The following is an 18,284-nucleotide window of genomic DNA, read 5'->3' on the forward strand; positions in this document are numbered from 1 at the left end:
TATAAGATAAATATTATTTATTTATAGTAAATTATAATATATATATATATATATATATATATATATATATTTATATATGTATATTTATATATATTATATCATATATACTCTATTTAATTTTTTCATTTATATACATATAATTTAATATATGTTTTGTTCATATATTATTCTTTACAAAAACGTATTTATTTTTAATAAAAGCAATAAATATATTAAAAATTTTCATTTATAAAACGTCAAAAAATAATAATAATTATACAAATATAAATCAAAAACAGTTTTTTCTATTAACTCACAAAACAAATATATTAAATTTCTTCTTTTAATAATCAAACAATTAATTAAAAAATTAAAATGAAAACAAAATTCATAATTCTATTATTATTAATAATTCAAGTAGTATTTTTATCATCTACTAATATAGAGAAGAAAGTAAAAATTTTAGATCCATTGGACACAATAGATTTATCTCCCGAAGTACTCTAGAGTGTTAATGAGGATAATTTTTCTAATGTATACTAGATATTTGAAAAGGAAAAACAATTCGAAGAAAGCAATCATAAAGTATTTACCATAAAAAAAAATATTTAAAATAATATAATGACTGAAAACACTGTAAACGATGAAGATTTAAATTAAGTAGATATTACCAAAATTACAAATATAGATGATCTTATAGAAAAAAATAACAAAAAATATGAAAATCAAATTAATGCTTAATAATTAGATATGTAATAAACACTTTAAAAAGAAAAAGGCATTTAAACAGATAATTAAACTGACTAAGTTAAATTAGTAAAAATTTCAAGTTCATTAAATTAAAAAGAAGAAGAAAAAAAAATGATAACAAAAAAGATGAAAAAAAGATGAAAAATTAGATGAAGGTACAGTTCCTTTTATACCAGATAATATAGATACTAATGAATAACTTAGAATATGTAATATTTTTTTTTAAAAAAAAAAACTAAAATAATTTTTTTTTTTAGAAAATGAATAAAATAATTAAGTTACAGTTGCAAAAACTAATTCACATCCAGGTATTTATTTATTTTCGTTCTAAAAAAAAAATATATATCTTTATTTATTTTTTATTAAAATAAAAAGATGATATTCCTTTTATTCCTGGTGTAGTTAATGCACCTTCTGAACCTAAAAATATAAGTTTTCCAAATAATAATTCAGGTAACAATAATTATATATATTTATATTAATTTTTTATTTTTTTTAAGCATAAGTATAATAAAGAGCAGAGGATTTACCTAAAGATAATAAAATACCTTCTTAAGGAGATTAATGTATATTTTTATTAAATATATATATTGATATATTATATATAACAAATTAAACAAAATTTAAAATTAAAATTAGAAAATGGTGATAGACTTCCTGTATAATATTAACCAGAAAGTGATTAATTTTTTTATTTTGTTTATTTAAATAAAAAATATAGATTTACCTTAAACATAATAAAATAATAATCCTAGTATTAAAAATATAAATAATTATTTTAAAAAAAAAAATATTTATAAAAATATAGATGTAATAATTGATGATAAACCAAAAAACCATAATATATATTAAGGAAATTAAGAAATAGATGAAGATAATGACAAAGGTATTTTTTTCTTAAAAAATAAACTAAATATAATAAAAATAAAGAACATGATTTTGTAGATAATTAATAAGTTGAAAAACCAAAAAACTAAAGTCAAGATGAAAGTAATTTTTTATAAAAAAAAAGGTTATAAATAAATTTATTTATATTTCAACGAAAAAAGTTATTGTTGTCAATAATGGACAAAATAGTGTTTAATAAATTCCCTAATAATAAAAATAAGATATTATAGGTATTGATAAATATATATATATTTTTTTAAATAAAATTAAATAAAATAGTTACAGACTAAAGTTAAAATTAACCCCAAGTTTGTAAAATAAATAAATTTTTGTTTAAATCATATATTTAAAAACAATAGAAATAATATAGGATCAACCAAATTCATCAGGAGTAATTTAAGAAAATATGTAAAACTAAAATTTAGATGATGAGGATCAATAAAGTATTTTTTTTCATTATATATAAATAATAATATTATTATTTATATATTGTTATTTTTAATAAAAAAAATATAAATAAATATATTTATATTTATAAATTAAAAATATGAATATATAGTTGATAAAACAAAAGATGAATAATAAGATTTATAAAATTTGAAAAATAAATAAAAATAGGAAGAAAGTATAAATTAATAATAAAATTAAAATATATATAAAAAAATAGTTTTACAAGTTGATCTTAATACTACAACATTAAGTCATATTTAAAGTAAAATAAAAATATATAAATTAAAAACAAACAAACAAAAACTAAAAAAAATAAAAAAAATAAAAGATGAATCTATGGGAAGTATACCAAGTGAACCTTTAGACAAAGAGGGTAAATATATATATATATATATATATATATATATATATATATATATATATATATATATATATATATATATATATATATAAATTTATAAATAAAAATAAAAATAAAAATAAATAAAAAATAAAGGAACAGATATATTACCACCACTTTCTAAAACTGAATTAATTATTCCTTAAATTCCTTAAGTAATTATTTCACCACCTTAAGTATTACCTGAACCTCCTATTGTTTATGATTGTATTTATTTTTAATATATTTATATATATATATATATATATATATATATATATATGTATATATTATTTTTTATTCTAATTTATAAATAGCTGAAGCTAAAGATAATATAATTCTCGCTTTTAAATTACTTTCTGAAATTTAAAATGACTCTTAAAAAAGTTTAGAAGAAATTACAAAGTAATGGAATAGTTTAAAATAAAATTTTGAAACTTAAAAAAACTTAATAAAAGAGAGATTAAATGAAAAAGAATAATTATGTAATAAGAATTTCGAAGAATATAGCCTATTATAATAAAAACATACAAAAAGTCAAGAATACATAAACTATTTAAAAGAAAGAATTACTTAAAACTTAAAAGATTTGGATATTTCGCATACTTAAACTTGTGAAAGAAATAGATAATATGTATAAGGTTTAAAAAATGATAAGTTGGTTTTAAGTTTTATTAGATTTTTAAGAGAAGCTATATAATAAAAGAATGATTTCAATTTAATATAGAAAGTTTAATTAACAGAAAAATTAAATGGATTTTTATAAAATTATAATCAAAATAATGTTGATATTCTTCTTTAATTTATAGATGAATAATAATATAATATTAGCTAAGATTATTCTGTTTAATAAAGAACAGGTAATTAAAAAAAACAATACAATATATAAAATAAAAAAATAGATAAAGAAATAGGTACAAAACATATAGATAATAGTAAAGGAGATTTAGATTTAAATAAATTTAATAATGGAGAAAGAAAAGTATGGTCAGGTCACTAAAAGGAGTTGTTAGATCTATTAGATAAATTAGAAGATTTAATAGTAAAAAAGATGTAATAATAATTATAAGATGAAATTTAATCTTCAATTTTAGTCGCTAAAATGAGAGATAGATTACTAAGAGAAAATACTATAATATAAAAATAAATTGATAATGAAATTTCTATTTTGAAATAAATGAGTTACTAAATAAATGTTTTAAGTTAAATTTAAGTTTAATGTTAATAAAATGATAAAGATATAAAATAAGAACTTTCTGGCGCATAAAAATAAATAAATGAATAATATGATTGGTATAATAAGAAAATTTAATAGCTAATAGAAGAAAATTAAATGATAGAAGAACTCATTTAATATTATAAAGATAATCTTTATAATATAGAAAATGATTTCAAAGTTAGAGTTGATGATTATATTGATGATAAAGAATATTAATATGAAGGATATAACGAAAGAGAAATTGATAAAATTAGGTTATTAAGGGATTGATTTTTTTTATATATTTAAACAAAAAAAAATAATTTTTTTAGTAAATAGAATATATATATATATTATTTTTATTAAAATATTAAAAATTAAATAGCATTTTTTTTTATTTTTTTATTTTGTTATTAGCCATAATTTTATTTTATTAAGAAAAAAATATTATATATATATTTTTTCATTATTATTATTTTTAAAAAGATATTTTTTAAAAATATTTATAAAAAAATATTATTAGAAAAAAAAATATTTTAGATATAAAAAAGATAAATATATTTTATTATTAATTTTCAAATATTTTTATTATTTATATATCCAAAAGATATTATTAAAATTTTCTATATAAATATATATTTATATTGTATATAAAATATTTTTATATATAAATATAAAAGTATGTATATATAATTTTATAAATCAAATCTATATATTTAGTTTTTGTTTTTGATTATATATATTTTTTTAATCATTTATTTGTTTTGATTATTTAAAAATTTTTCTTAATTTTTTATTATATTTCGATTGCTCCTATATTTCTGTTTTTAATAAAAAAAATAGATATGTTTTTTATATTATGGTAATATTATTTTTCTTTGATAATACATTCTAAAATATTATAAAAAAAAAAAAAATTATTTTTATGTTTATGAACTATTTTTTTTAATTTATATTATTCTAAGTTTTATATTTCTTATTTATTCAATAAAATTATTTTTTTACGTTAATAATATATATATTTCAATTTTTTATTAAGTATAATTTATTTAACATTAGAGGATTTTTTAATTTTTCATAATTTATTCTATATATTACTTAAAAACTTAAAGTTTCTTTTTTTTATTTAAAAAATATAAAATTTTTGATTCCTCTATAAATAAATGCAGGAAATTAAATAGTCTTAGTAAAAGTTCTCATTATTTTTTTTAAAAGGCAAAGTAATTTAAACCAAATTTAAATTTTAGTATTTTTGTTTAAACGAAAAGATTTAAATCTAAAATAATCCATTTTAATTAGACTATATATCTTTAATAAAATGCTTTAATTTAAAGCAAATATTTTTAATTTTATCAAGTTCATTTTTCTATAATTCTAACTTTTTAAGTTATTCTATTTGAAAAATCACCTTTTCTTTTTAAAATGATAAATATTCCCCCTTTAGTTTTTTTCTTTTGAAAAAATTGTAAATTCATTTAATAATTATAGATTATTTATTTTAAATAAAATATATTCTTTAATAAATAATTTAAATGTAACATTAATATATATAAAATTATATATTAATGTATTTATATACATAAATGTCTTATATTTCTTAAAAAGAAAGGTTTATATTTTATTTTTGGAAATTTATTGAAATTCCTTTAAATTTTAAATTATTTCTTTTATCTTTTATTAATTAAAATTTTTTAATTTCTCAATATTATATAAGATCTTTTCTATATTTATTATTTAATCTACTGTATAATAATTAATTATTATCTTATTTTTTTCAATTAAAATCTTATCAATTATTGTTTTTTTACTATTCTTATTTTATTTAGGAAACAATAGTTTTCTGTTTTAACTTTAGGATTAAAGTTTCGATATTTTTTGATAAAAAAAGTTTTTAATTGATTTGTTTTTATATGTGTTTTTAAATAAAATATAAAAGCATTTTTTATTTTCTAATATTCTTTTTATTGGTCTTCCTTTAAATTTATATTTATTTTTTGTATTTGTTCTTTTTATTTAATTTCTATATTTAAATAAAATTCCTACTAAAATAATATATAAATTAAAATACTTTTTTTAATAAATTAAATTTTATATATTAATATTTTAGGTTAAATAAAATAAAAATTATATATATTTTTATATTTCTAGTTTAATTATTTTTTTTCTTAATAATATATTAAATTATATTATTTTATCTTTTTAAATATATATAAGCAGTTATATATATTAATTATATAATTTCATAATAATGACATATTTTACTTATAAGGAAAAAATTAATTATTTTTAATTAATTCATTTTAATAGTTATAAAATATTATTCAATTATCTAAATTTCATATAATTAATTTATATTTATTTTATTTTAAGAAATTTTTATATTTTTTTGTTTAATAATGAAATATTTTATTTATTTTTTTTAAAAAAAAGTCATTAAACTATTAAAATAATTTAAATATTTTTGATTATATTAAAATTTTAAAAGCAATTTTTATTTTATATTATACAAAAAAACCAAAATTTAATTTAAATAATTATTTATTTTAATAAATATATATATATATATATATATAAATAAATAAAAAGCATAAATTGAAATGAATAGTTATTCTAGAAGATCATACATTGATATTTTATAAAAGTAAAAAAAATAAACTATTCAAAAAATTCTAATTTTAATAATAAAGTTATAGTAATAGTAATTATAGTAATAACGATATAAGCTGTAGTATTTCAAGAAATACAGAAAGACTTAATTATAATGAAGCTTAAATGTTATAACAAAATTAACAATAACAAATATTACAATAACCAATAGATATACAATAAATATAAAATTAGACTTAAGCATAGATATAAAATCAAAATAATGTTTTAAGATAAAGGCCACAAAATGTTAATTATTAATCAATTTAAATAATTTTTAACACAACTTTTAATTAAATCTTTATTTAAATATTTTTTTTATTATTCATTTGCTAAATTATATTTAATATTGATTACTCTTATATTCTTGGATATATGTGGACTGTTGATTTGTTTTTTTATTTTAAACACGTTACTAAATATAATAATTGTAAAAAAATAAAAAAAGAACATATTTAAATTAAATTCTTAAAAAAAAAAAAAAAAGTGATACATAATCAAAAATAATTGGTTTAAAAGGATTAAATATTTTCTAATAAATGAAACAATATATCGAAACAATATACTCAATTATATTTAAGGTAAAATATTATGTTCTTACTAATAATATTTAAAATACTAAATTAATAATATTTATTTATATATTTATATATTTATATATATTTTTATTATTATTTTTAAATCAAATCTTATAATAAATTGTTCATTTAAATGAATAAAGAAGGTCTGCTAACAAAATTTATTTATTATTTCGTTTTCAATAAAAAAAAATAATATAATGTTTTACATATAAATAAATTACATAATTTAAATTTATAAACTATAAAAAGATTTTACTATTTATAAGGTTAAAAGTATTAAGTTTTTAATTTTTTGTAATTCCTCTTAGTTTTCTTATTTATTTAATTATAGTAGCTTATATAATAATATATAAAAAGATTAAATCCAATTTACCAATAATAACAAATATAGTATAAAATATGTATATATTATATTTATTATTAAATAAACAATGAATATAAATATAAATATGTTTATTATTTTTTTTAAAAGTTTAATTATGGTTTCAAAATTTTTGTTGGTGTATAAATCGTATTAATAAGTTTAAAATATGAAGATTTAGTAAAATGGAAATGGAGAGAAGTTTTTTGGGCTTATTGGATATTTTTTTCTATCATGATAGCTATTAATTTAATTTTAAGTATTATAATATTTTCTAAATTTTATTCTAAATGTACTGAAAACGACGTTGAAAGCTATGAAAGTAAAATTAAAAAAAAAAAAAATATATATATATATATATATATATATAAATATATATTTTTATATACAAATATATTTATATGTATATATATTTATATTTAATTTATAAAATTAGTTAAAGGATTAATTTGGGTTTATATTATAATAAACGGTGTGACTATTAATACAACTATATATATTACTTCTTTTATAAATTACTAGGATTACAAAGATTAAAGTTAAGTTTGGTTTAGTTTTTAGTATGGATGTGTTTTTATTTTTATTTTAGCTGCCTATACATTTTTTTCGAGAAAATAAATAATGTAAATTCATTTATTTTTATTCAAAATAAAAAAAATAATAATAATAATAAGTACTTTTTTAAATAATGTAACAAATTTAAATGAAAATGATTAAAATATAGATTAATTTAATAATTTTAATAATATTAATTATTAAGTTAATTAACCTTCGATTAATTCTAATTCTGATAACAATTAAATACAAATATAAATTATTAATGAATAATAAGAAAAAAATAAATAAAATAATATAAAGAAATTAATTATTTCGGGATAAAATGATGAATTACCAATTTTTTTGGTAATTTAAAAAAAAAAAAAAAAAAAAAAAAAAAAATTAATTTTTTTTTATAAATTTAAGTAAAGACTTTCATCTACATATTATAAATAAATTTAAGATTTAACAAAAAATCAATATAAATTTCCACATTAAAAAATAAAGACTTAATAAAAAGCTTAAATATAATTATTATAAAGTACAAATACAATAAACTTTATTAAATTTTTCCTTTGTTTAAAAAAAAAAAAAAAAAAAAGAAAGCGCAACTTATTTTAGTCCAAAATCATTTGACAATCAAACAATTAAATATTAAAAAAGTCCTCCCAAGAAAATATTTAAACCTAAAAATATAAAATAAATAAAAGAATTTAAACATTTGAAAAAAATGTCAATCGAAATGCAATAAACAAACAGAAATTTATTAAATTCTCAATAAAAAATCCATACAATAAAAAATACCTAAAAAGCTTAAAAAAAATTTAAAAAATCGAAATCTTTATAAACAATATAATTTTCAGATAATAATAAATTATTTAATACCTTATAAAGTAACAGTAACTAAAGTAATAAAATATAATAATAAAATGATAATACATTAAATAATTAATGTTTGATTTGTTTTAGTTTAAATCCAGACTCTGTATTTATGCCATGTGGTCATGGAGGTAAAGTTTATCTTATTATATATAATTTTAAAAAATAAAGGTATTTGTTTTGATTGTTCGAAGGATATTTTTGAAAAAGTAGGTGAATGTCATTTATGTAGAACTTAAATTGATAAAATATTATAAATAGAGGAAAATAAAAGCTAGAAAAATATAAAATTTAAAGTTATTAATACTGCTATTATTAAATATATAGAAGATAATTAAAATAATAATAATAGAATATAATAAAGTATATAAACAGAAGAATTAAATAATTATATAGAAACGAATTAATAAAGTGAATAAAGTTAATAACAAAATAATAGTTAATAATTAAACTAATAGTAAATAAATAATTAAGTATAAAATAATAATAACTAAAATATATAAATATTAGAAAATATTATATTAAAAAATTAATAAATAAATAATTAAAATATAATAAATCTTTATATTTAAAATATATAAAATTAATTAAACTTAAATAATTAAAATTTTTAAAAAGAATAAAACATTAATAGTTTAATAATTTAAAAAGAAGAAAATAATAATAACTAAAAATAAGAAGATTAGAACTTTTAAAAAGAATAAAATATAAATAATTAGACAATAAGCATAAATTAAACTAATAATATATAAACTATTAATATTTTTAATATAAACAATAATATACATAATATTATTAATTAATAAGAAAATAATAAAAAAAACACTCCGAATTTTTTCTAATAACAAAATAATTAAACAAATGATAAAAATAGTATATTAAGTTAAGAAATAGATGAAAATATATATAATTATAATGCATATTTTTCTAAATAGCTTATTTAACCTTTAAATTAATAAATTTAAACAAAAAATACTTTACAATAACATAATGAAGACCAATTTCTATAAAATAAATATTTATTGAATAATTTCACGATTAAAAACTAACTGATTAATTTTTAATCTATAAGCGAAGAATAAATAACTTAATATATTGACAATTAAAATCCTAAAATAGTTGATAGTTCTGTAAAATCAGAAAATATCGAAGAAAGTTAAGGAGTTGTTATTAATGAGAATATCATTCGCTTAATGAAATTTAAAAACTTTAATAAATATTCATTAAATGAAAATAAACAAGAAGAAGATATGACTGAATATGAGCATTCTCAAATTTATAATATTAACAATTGAATTGAGTTTATTTTATTTATTTATTTTAATAGAAAAAAAAAAAAAACAAAACAAAAATATTTAATAATTTAAATGCAAATTAAAGTATTATTTAAAAAAATAAACAAAACATACTTTATTAATATTTATGAATGTATGTATATATTATAAATATTTTTTTTTATTAAAAACCTATAATAAAATAATATATCAATATATTTTAAATAAAATCAATAGAAAATATAAAAAACATAATAAAAAAATAAAAGTATATAAACTATAATTTTTTTATTTTTTTTCTTTCTAATATTCAATATTCAGTATTTTCACTTAAAGCTTTTTAAAGACCAAAAGAGCATTCTTAAACGAAAGTATTATTAATAAATTTCGTACCGACAAGATCAAATCTATTACAAAGAGAAACGTATTTCTTAGAATAAGGATTACTGCAATTAAAAATCGATAAATACTGATTATTTTCTAATTAACTAAAATATTATATACCATTATAAGTAGAATTTTAATTTAATTAAAGTGGAAAAACTACTTTTTAATCAGATCTACCCATATTATAGGCCGTAATATTCAATGAATATTAATTATAAGAGTTTATTAATTAAGCCATACGATAACCTGATTTAGGGCATGACATACTATATTAATTAGAACCGTAATGCCAATAGTTTCTAGGGCAAGAAATAGATTTACAATCAGATGAAACTGTGTAATTTAAAGTATAATATTATTAATATGTTAAAACTAAGCATAAAAAGATTAATAAAGCTGATTTCATGTTTTTTGTTAATTTTAGTTATTTTATATATTAAAATTATTTTTATTTTATTATATATTTTTTTATTAAAATATTTTATTTTTTTTATATAGAATTAATATTTTAATAATCTATAATTTTTTATAAGAAAAATGAAATAATTATAAAATATATAATATATAAATATATATTAATTTTAATAGATTTAATATAATAAAAATAGAATAATAGTAGAAAAATTAATAATTTAAAATAAAATCTTTATAAAATTAAATTAAAAAAAATATATAAAATATATATATTTTTTTATAAATAAATATAAATATAAATATTTTTATATATATATATTTATAATATATTTATATAAAATATATTTATATATAAAAATATTTATTTATTTTTTTATATATATGGGAAAAAATAAAATATTTGTTATAAAATATTAATTTTATACTTTTTATTATTAATATATAATATATTGATTATATACAAAATTTATATCACAATTCGATTTTTTTTTCGTCAAAATCCTGTTTCAATCCAAAAGCGCATTCCTAAATAATTGATTAATTAACAATTTTAGTACCTACTAATTCATATTATCCACAAAGCTTTACATGTTTTACAGCATTACTATTTGTACAATTAAAAAGTGCAAATGAAGTATTTTTATTTAATCTATATTAATATTATAGTCCGTTATACGAATATTCCTGATTTATATATAGAGGCATTAAAATCCTTTAATTATGCCCTATTATATTATATGCTGTTATATTTAAACTATATTTTTTATATATTTTATTTAAAATAGCATTATCTTTTCCTGATAAAGGACAGGCAAAATTATATGAACTTCCTTAATATGTCCAATTATTTCTAGGACATCTTATAGTCTAACAATCTGAGGAAACAGAGAATTTCATAGATTCAAATTATGAATATATATATAAAATAAAACAAAAATTAAATAAAATTATTTCATATTTATAAATATTTATTAATTATCATATTAAATTTAGTATTTTTTTTTATTATAATATAAGATTTTCTAAAATTAAAAATATAAATTTAAAAATTAATAATATACAAATAGAATTTTATTTTACCCAAAAAAAATCTTATATATTAATAATATTTAAATTAAATTTCATTAAAAAGTATATAATATATTTAAAATTAAATTAATTAAAAATAAAAATTAAATATTATTTTAATATATTATTTATTTATATTATTTAAAAATATTTAATTGTATAAATATATAAAAAGAAAATTATAATATATATAACTGATTATATATTTAATAAAATATTTTTTAATAAATAAAATAATTCAATTATTTTTTTAGATATAAATATATATATATATATATATATTTATATATATATAATTATTTAATAAGATTTAAAATTTTTTTATAATTATTTATAAGTAAATATATTAAAGATTTTATATTATTTTAAATGAATAAATTAAATATTCTTTTCATAATATTAATTTTATTAACTAATATATTTATTTATATATATAATAAATATACTATAAAATAAAATAAAATTCTAAACAAATTTATTTTAAGTTTATTTATTTAATATAAAGATACATTCCATTAATTATGAAATTATATATATTTCTTTTTAATATTTTTTTTTATGCTATTTTTGTAATTTTTATTTTTAGCAATACAAAAAATAAAAAATAGGTGGAATAAATATAAATAGCCAACCTATTAGTAGATTTTTTAAAAAAGTATAAAAAAAAATTATATAGATGTTTATATATATATATATAAATATATTTATATAAATAATATATATTTATAAAAACATATATTTTATAGGTTTATAGTAGTTTTTATATTTACATTATTCATATATAAAAATCAAAGTATATTATTAGTTTATATTCAATATATTTTTTTAAATAGATTGAAATTTTTTTTTTTTTAGTTATTTTATAATTTAATAATAGATGAGTAAGTATTTTTTTATTAAAAATTTGTATTTGAAATTTAACAAGGGGTTTTACTTGTTTATTCATTATCTTATTTATTATTATAAAAAGTGTTTATTTCCTAAGATGTTTTTCTTTTATGATTTATTTATTTTTGAGTTTTTTATTTACTAATTTCTCTTTCTTTATTTAATACATTGATTCGTTCTTTTGAATATAAAATAATCCTTTATCTTAATTTATCAAAATTTTATTATTTTTCTTAATCATAATTAAGATTTTATGTATAATTATTATATTTTAATGTTTAATTACTATTTTTTGATATACTATTATTTTTTAAGTAATATTTTTTTTATGTTTAATTATTTTTTTATGTATTAATTTCTTTTATATTTAATATAGAACAAATTCTTTATAAAGAATCATTTTCCAATATTTTAGTTTAGTTTTTTATACTTACATTACTTTCATCAAAAATTATAGACTTTATTTATTAATCTTTTTCTTAATTAAAAATTTGAAAAAAATTTTAGTTTTTCAGAATTAAATCTCTTTTTTTTTTAAAAAAAAAAAAAAAAAGAAAAGATAATTTTTATTTAATTTTCTAAATTTTTTTTTATAAATTTACTTTTCTTATTATTATCTAATTATCATGATTTTCTATTTTTTATATATATTACAATATTTTTTATCTTTTTAATATAAGTTTTTCATTTTTTTTTTTTTTTTTAATATATTATAAAATATTCAATTTTTTTATTTTACTTTATATAAAATTAAAAAAATTAAAAAAAAACATAGAGTTAAAAATTTATGAATTAAATAAAAATTCTTGTGGATAAAATTTAATGTATTATTTGTTTTATATCAAAAAATAAAAAAAAACATATAATTCAAATTAAAAAAAATAATAAATAAACAAAAAATATGTTATTAAAAAAAAAATATAAAATAATGTATATATAAATATATATAAATATATATATATATATATATATTCTTATATAATAAATATGTATAGAAAATCACTATAAACAATATCAATTTAAAAAAGGTTTAAGTGCTTATTCCAACTAAACCTTAGTTACCGGTTTCGGCAGAAACCCTTTAACTCCCAAATCAAAACACCTTTATTTATCTTCATTATTATCAAATGCTGTATGAGCAATAATCGGTATAAAATTCTTTATAACCTTATCTTTAATTTACTAATTAATAATTTAAATAGCCTAAAATCCGTCCATAATAGGCATATTAATATCCATAATAATAAGATCAATTTACCCATTATATTTATGTACTTTTTCAATGGCCTATTACCCATTCTACGCTTCCACGATTTTAACATTGGGATATACTATTTTAATAGCATTACTTAAAGCGAAAATATTAAAGACTCCATCATCTACTATTAAGACTATATTTTCATCAGTTTCTTCTATAGCAATAGTGCCTAATTATTTTCCTTTCTATAGTTAATTTTATATAGAGGATTTTAATGAACTATCTTTTTTAATCTCTTAAATATTATTAGTGCAATTATTTTCCTTTTCGGAATGTAAACTTACATAAGACTTAACTTAATATGGCTATTATTTTTTATTATATTGAATTTAATAATTAGATATATCCTATTCAATATTATATAAAGGATGTTTTATGAAAACTAAAAACGAAAAAGCACTCCCTTTACCAATTTAACTCACTAGTTATATTTACTACTCACTAGGGCCTATTATTTAACATATTCTAGTACAAATCTCAAGTCCTATACCCACTCCTTATTGATTATCATCTTTAACTTTATTTAAATGGGCATTAAAATTAAATATAGTTTTTTATATTAAATCAGAAATACCCACTCCATTATCTTATATTAAAAATCTTAGAGTATTTACATCGTTTTGGGTTATTTTGACCTTTATATGACCTTTAAAAGTAAATTTTATGGCGTTTCCGATTATATTTATAAGAATTTATTTAATTCTGGGTTTATCATTTAGTATTATTATATTCGAGTCCATTAGAATCAGAAGGTTTTTCTTTTTTTTAGCTTGTAAGTCGAATATTTCAAATATATCATGTAAAATCTCATTTAAATTAAACTAAGTGCAGTTCAAACTTAGTTAATTATCGTTTAAAATCATCGAATAATCGATTAAATCGTTAATTCGGCTTTGTAAAAGAAGTGAGTTTTTTTCGATTATATCAACATAGGTAAATAAAACATCTAATTTGGGATTTTCATTAGGAGAATTATTATAAAACTAATGCGTTTTTAGCTATAAAAGTTAGTCTTGAGAAAAAAACTTCTTCATAGAATTATTATTTATTAAATTAAGGTTATTAAAAGTCCTTTTTGATATATCATTTTATTATATATTTATACTTTTTATTTAATTATGTGTTTCTTCAGATTTTATTTCGATTAAATTTTCATCAGAAAATTTTTTTTAACAAATTGTTATTAAAATCTTTTATTAATATAATTCATCCAATATATTATTATTAGATAATTATTTGTTAAACTATAATTTATATTATTCATAAAATAAATCTTAAGTTTATTATTAAGAAAATTTTATTATATTTTCTTATTATTATTATTATTATTATTATTATTATTATTATTATTATTATTTTATATATTTTATTATTTTTATAAATTTAATTATTATATTTATTATTTTGATAAATTATTTTCTTTTATTTCTTTTTCATTTTCTTATAGTTTAACTTTATCCTTTAATATAGCATCTCTTTAATTTATTAAATTTTTTAAATGTTATTTTAATATATTCAATAATAAAATAATTCCATTTAAAGGAGTTTTCAAATCATGAGAAATCGAGTTTATAATTTTATGTTTATATTTATTTAAATTAACTGAGTTTGGTTCTATGTGGAAAAAAATAATAAAGCAATTTTAATTTTAGTAATCTATTTTACTAATAGAAATTTAAAATTTTTCTTCTAAATCATATTATATATCTTAAATTTCTATTTATTTATTCAGATATTTTAATAATTATATTAATGGTTATTTTTAATTCTAAAAAATGATAAATATTTATTATAAAAAAATCCTCATTCCTATTTCTGTATTTTAAATATTAAATTTTTAAACGAAATTTTCACTCACGAAAAAAGTCTGGACTTTTTCAGAACAAATTAAAAAATAAGACTAAGAAAATTTACTAAAAACATCTAAAATTTTCTCTTTTTATTTATTTTATTTATTGTATAAATAAATAATTAAAAGAAAAAAAGAAATATTCGCAATATATGAAAGACTAAAAATTTTATTAATAAAATCTTCTTATTAAAACGACCATAAAATACAAGAAAAAAATAAACTTATATTCCTATAACTTTAACTAATTTATGGCAAAAAATTAATACAGTTTATTAACCCAAAATAAAATTTTAAAGTATTCGGAAGTTCTATAGATATATTTTGTGTTCTGGTATATATAAATAAATATGAATTCATATATAAGCTAGTTATTAGGATTATTAAAGAAAAGTATTTTTGGAAATATGAAGGCTTTAATATAATTATAATGTATATTATTTTTATTAATGAAGTTATTGTTAAAAGAGTTGTTTAATTGCTTATTAATAAAAATATAATTGATTATATTTGAAATGTTATTATTAAAAAAGCAAATAATTAGATTTAGGTTATAAGCATTTTTTATTTCTTTCGTATTTATTTTGTTTATGTTTTATGTTCTTTTTTTTATTTTTTTAGAATCTTACTTTTTGATTTTTTGTTTTAATATATTTTTTTAATGTTATTTATATGAAAGTATGTATTTATTTATAAGTATTTTGTATTTTTTTGTTTTTTATCTATTTTTATTATTCTTAATAATAAATTTACTTTATTGCAATTTTTTGTTGATATTAAATTAAGTTATTTTATTTTTTATATTAATTTTAATTAATGGATTTATATTAAGAATAAATTTAATTTTTTTTTAAATAAATTCTAAATTATAAAATGGTAAAAAAATATAATAAAAAATTATAAAAAAATATATAGTATTTTAAAGAAAAAATAACTTAATTTAAAAAAAAAAAAAAATAATGTAACAAAAATAATTAATTTAAAAAAAATTGAATATAATCAAATATATTTAAAATAATAAATTAATTATATTCAAAATTACAAAACATTATATTTAAATTTAATTTTAATAAAATAAATAATAAATTTGTATAATATATATATATATATATATATAAATTTATATATATATATATATATATAATCAAAAAAAAATATTTTTTTATAAATAAAATAAATATAAGAAAAAAACATAATAAATTAATATATTTCATTATTACTATTATATTTATTATATTTATTCTTGATTAAAATTATTATTATTATTATTATTATTAATATTATTATTATTAATATTGTTATTATTATTTTATTTCTATTCTTATTGTTAATCGTTATTGTTTTCTTTATTATCTTAATTAGTATTTTACTTAGCAGCTTTTTTTTCTTTTTTTTTCTATTATCTCATTTTTTTCTTTTCCATTTTAACCTATTATTCTTTATACATTTCCTCTTATTCTTTTTTTTCCATTTGTTCATCTTTTAATTTACTCCATTAATTCATATCACTTCTATATTTTTCCCTCATATCCCACCACAACTAAATTTTCCTATTCGCATTTTTTTCTAAATCTAACCAAAGGTTTCCATCACCACTTTTTGCCAACGAAAAAAAATAAGTTCCAACACTTTCATAATTCCATACACTTAATGCAGGGTCTACTTCTCCAAAAAGAGTAATATTCAGTTAAAATCTAACCGGAGTATGTGAAATAATCCCATAGGCACTCATAAAAAGCGTATTATTTGTAATTTTAACACTTTCCTCTTTACATGTTAGACATGCAGGAGAGTCTAATCTTAATGAAAGTTTCACCTAAATAAGTATATTAGTTTTATTTTAAGCCCATTAAAAGGCAGGCTCTGCTACTTAAACTTCCTTATTTGAGGCCATCATATTATTCTATAAGGTATCTAAGTCTCTTTTTATATTATTAGTGGGTTTACTTATTAATTATAAATTTTATTCCAATTTATCTTATTCATGAACGAAATATTCTTCGTATAATTATAAGGCAGCTTAGTAATAACCACTATTTAATAATGTCTGTAAACATTCGATTTATATTGGCTGTTTTTATTAGATTAAATGGGTTACTTTTTACTTCATTTCTTCTTCGGTTATATATATGGATAATTCGGAAAAACATTACTGGGCATAATAGGGTGTTATTATATAGAAAATTATTGTAATGAGGAAATATTTGAACATATTGTTTGTTTTTTGTTTGTTTGTTTTTTCTTTTTTAATTAATTTTTTTTTTTTTTTAAAGATTTTTCACGTGTAAATAAAGGAATGAATATTTGAATTTTATTTTTTTTATTGTTTTTTAATAATTAGAAATTCATAGATTTTTATTAAAAATATTGTTTTAATTTTCTTCTTTTATTATTAAATTCTTTACTTAATATATTAAATATTTTAAATAAAAATATATTACATATATTTATTAAATAAACAAAGAAAAGAAAAATAAAAATATATATAAATTAATATA

At 14.7% G+C, this 18,284-nt stretch overlaps 3 protein-coding genes across 3 annotated transcripts, besides 43 other annotated features; 1 reads left to right on the forward strand and 2 right to left on the reverse strand. All coding sequences in view use genetic code 6, as the record gives it.

Annotated features, from left to right (window-relative positions):
* The first annotated feature begins 32 nt into the window (after positions 1–32).
* Positions 33–107: a microsatellite.
* Positions 108–815: 708 nt separating this feature from the next.
* Positions 816–874: a microsatellite.
* Positions 835–874: a microsatellite.
* Positions 875–943: 69 nt separating this feature from the next.
* Positions 944–1,004: a microsatellite.
* A 482-nt stretch (positions 1,005–1,486) lies between these two features.
* Positions 1,487–1,536: a microsatellite.
* An 800-nt stretch (positions 1,537–2,336) lies between these two features.
* Positions 2,337–2,394: a microsatellite.
* A 1-nt stretch (position 2,395) lies between these two features.
* IMG5_024040 (hypothetical protein) lies at positions 2,396–3,935 on the forward strand (the record flags this gene model as incomplete). The annotated part of the gene is made up of 5 exons (XM_004039355.1): positions 2,396–2,440; positions 2,564–2,674; positions 2,764–3,306; positions 3,349–3,627; positions 3,829–3,935. Exons 1-5 carry the CDS (start codon positions 2,404–2,406, stop codon positions 3,933–3,935), a joined length of 1,077 nt encoding a protein of 358 aa, XP_004039403.1. The 5' UTR covers positions 2,396–2,403.
* Positions 2,445–2,519: a microsatellite.
* Positions 2,527–2,562: a microsatellite.
* Positions 2,688–2,737: a microsatellite.
* A 182-nt stretch (positions 3,936–4,117) lies between the features above and the next one.
* Positions 4,118–4,171: a microsatellite.
* Positions 4,118–4,172: a microsatellite.
* Positions 4,152–4,185: a microsatellite.
* Positions 4,186–4,268: 83 nt separating this feature from the next.
* Positions 4,269–4,311: a microsatellite.
* Positions 4,270–4,323: a microsatellite.
* A 43-nt stretch (positions 4,324–4,366) lies between these two features.
* Positions 4,367–4,419: a microsatellite.
* A 1,573-nt stretch (positions 4,420–5,992) lies between these two features.
* Positions 5,993–6,067: a microsatellite.
* A 354-nt stretch (positions 6,068–6,421) lies between these two features.
* Positions 6,422–6,461: a microsatellite.
* A 463-nt stretch (positions 6,462–6,924) lies between these two features.
* Positions 6,925–6,951: a microsatellite.
* Positions 6,952–7,575: 624 nt separating this feature from the next.
* Positions 7,576–7,651: a microsatellite.
* A 491-nt stretch (positions 7,652–8,142) lies between these two features.
* Positions 8,143–8,171: a microsatellite.
* Positions 8,172–8,678: 507 nt separating this feature from the next.
* Positions 8,679–8,707: a microsatellite.
* Positions 8,708–9,062: 355 nt separating this feature from the next.
* Positions 9,063–9,113: a microsatellite.
* Positions 9,114–9,159: 46 nt separating this feature from the next.
* Positions 9,160–9,240: a microsatellite.
* A 1,494-nt stretch (positions 9,241–10,734) lies between these two features.
* Positions 10,735–10,797: a microsatellite.
* Positions 10,798–10,851: 54 nt separating this feature from the next.
* Positions 10,852–10,890: a microsatellite.
* An 87-nt stretch (positions 10,891–10,977) lies between these two features.
* Positions 10,978–11,077: a microsatellite.
* Positions 11,016–11,088: a microsatellite.
* Positions 11,032–11,077: a microsatellite.
* A 730-nt stretch (positions 11,089–11,818) lies between the features above and the next one.
* Positions 11,819–11,889: a microsatellite.
* A 156-nt stretch (positions 11,890–12,045) lies between these two features.
* Positions 12,046–12,086: a microsatellite.
* A 386-nt stretch (positions 12,087–12,472) lies between these two features.
* Positions 12,473–12,519: a microsatellite.
* Positions 12,520–12,927: 408 nt separating this feature from the next.
* Positions 12,928–12,972: a microsatellite.
* Positions 12,929–13,036: a microsatellite.
* Positions 12,984–13,051: a microsatellite.
* Positions 12,995–13,053: a microsatellite.
* Positions 13,054–13,610: 557 nt separating this feature from the next.
* Positions 13,611–13,651: a microsatellite.
* Positions 13,652–13,802: 151 nt separating this feature from the next.
* IMG5_024050 (response regulator receiver domain protein) lies at positions 13,803–14,520 on the reverse strand (the record flags this gene model as incomplete). Its single annotated transcript, XM_004039356.1, has 3 exons — positions 13,803–13,851; positions 13,938–14,122; positions 14,512–14,520. The coding sequence occupies 3 exons, from the start codon at positions 14,518–14,520 to the stop codon at positions 13,803–13,805; spliced, it is 243 nt and encodes an 80-aa protein (XP_004039404.1).
* Positions 14,521–15,231: 711 nt separating this feature from the next.
* Positions 15,232–15,340: a microsatellite.
* Positions 15,235–15,316: a microsatellite.
* Positions 15,341–16,681: 1,341 nt separating the features above from the next.
* Positions 16,682–16,775: a microsatellite.
* Positions 16,776–16,876: 101 nt separating this feature from the next.
* Positions 16,877–16,929: a microsatellite.
* Positions 16,930–16,998: 69 nt separating this feature from the next.
* Positions 16,999–17,100: a microsatellite.
* A 317-nt stretch (positions 17,101–17,417) lies between these two features.
* On the reverse strand, positions 17,418–17,998 carry IMG5_024060 (hypothetical protein; the record flags this gene model as incomplete). The annotated part of the gene is made up of 2 exons (XM_004039357.1): positions 17,418–17,732; positions 17,885–17,998. The coding sequence occupies 2 exons, from the start codon at positions 17,996–17,998 to the stop codon at positions 17,418–17,420; spliced, it is 429 nt and encodes a 142-aa protein (XP_004039405.1).
* A 23-nt stretch (positions 17,999–18,021) lies between these two features.
* Positions 18,022–18,065: a microsatellite.
* A 128-nt stretch (positions 18,066–18,193) lies between these two features.
* Positions 18,194–18,245: a microsatellite.
* Positions 18,246–18,284: the final 39 nt, after the last annotated feature.

This window comes from Ichthyophthirius multifiliis (assembly GCF_000220395.1).
Source record: "Ichthyophthirius multifiliis unplaced genomic scaffold scaff_1120509249691, whole genome shotgun sequence".
NCBI lineage: Eukaryota > Ciliophora > Oligohymenophorea > Hymenostomatida > Ichthyophthirius > Ichthyophthirius multifiliis.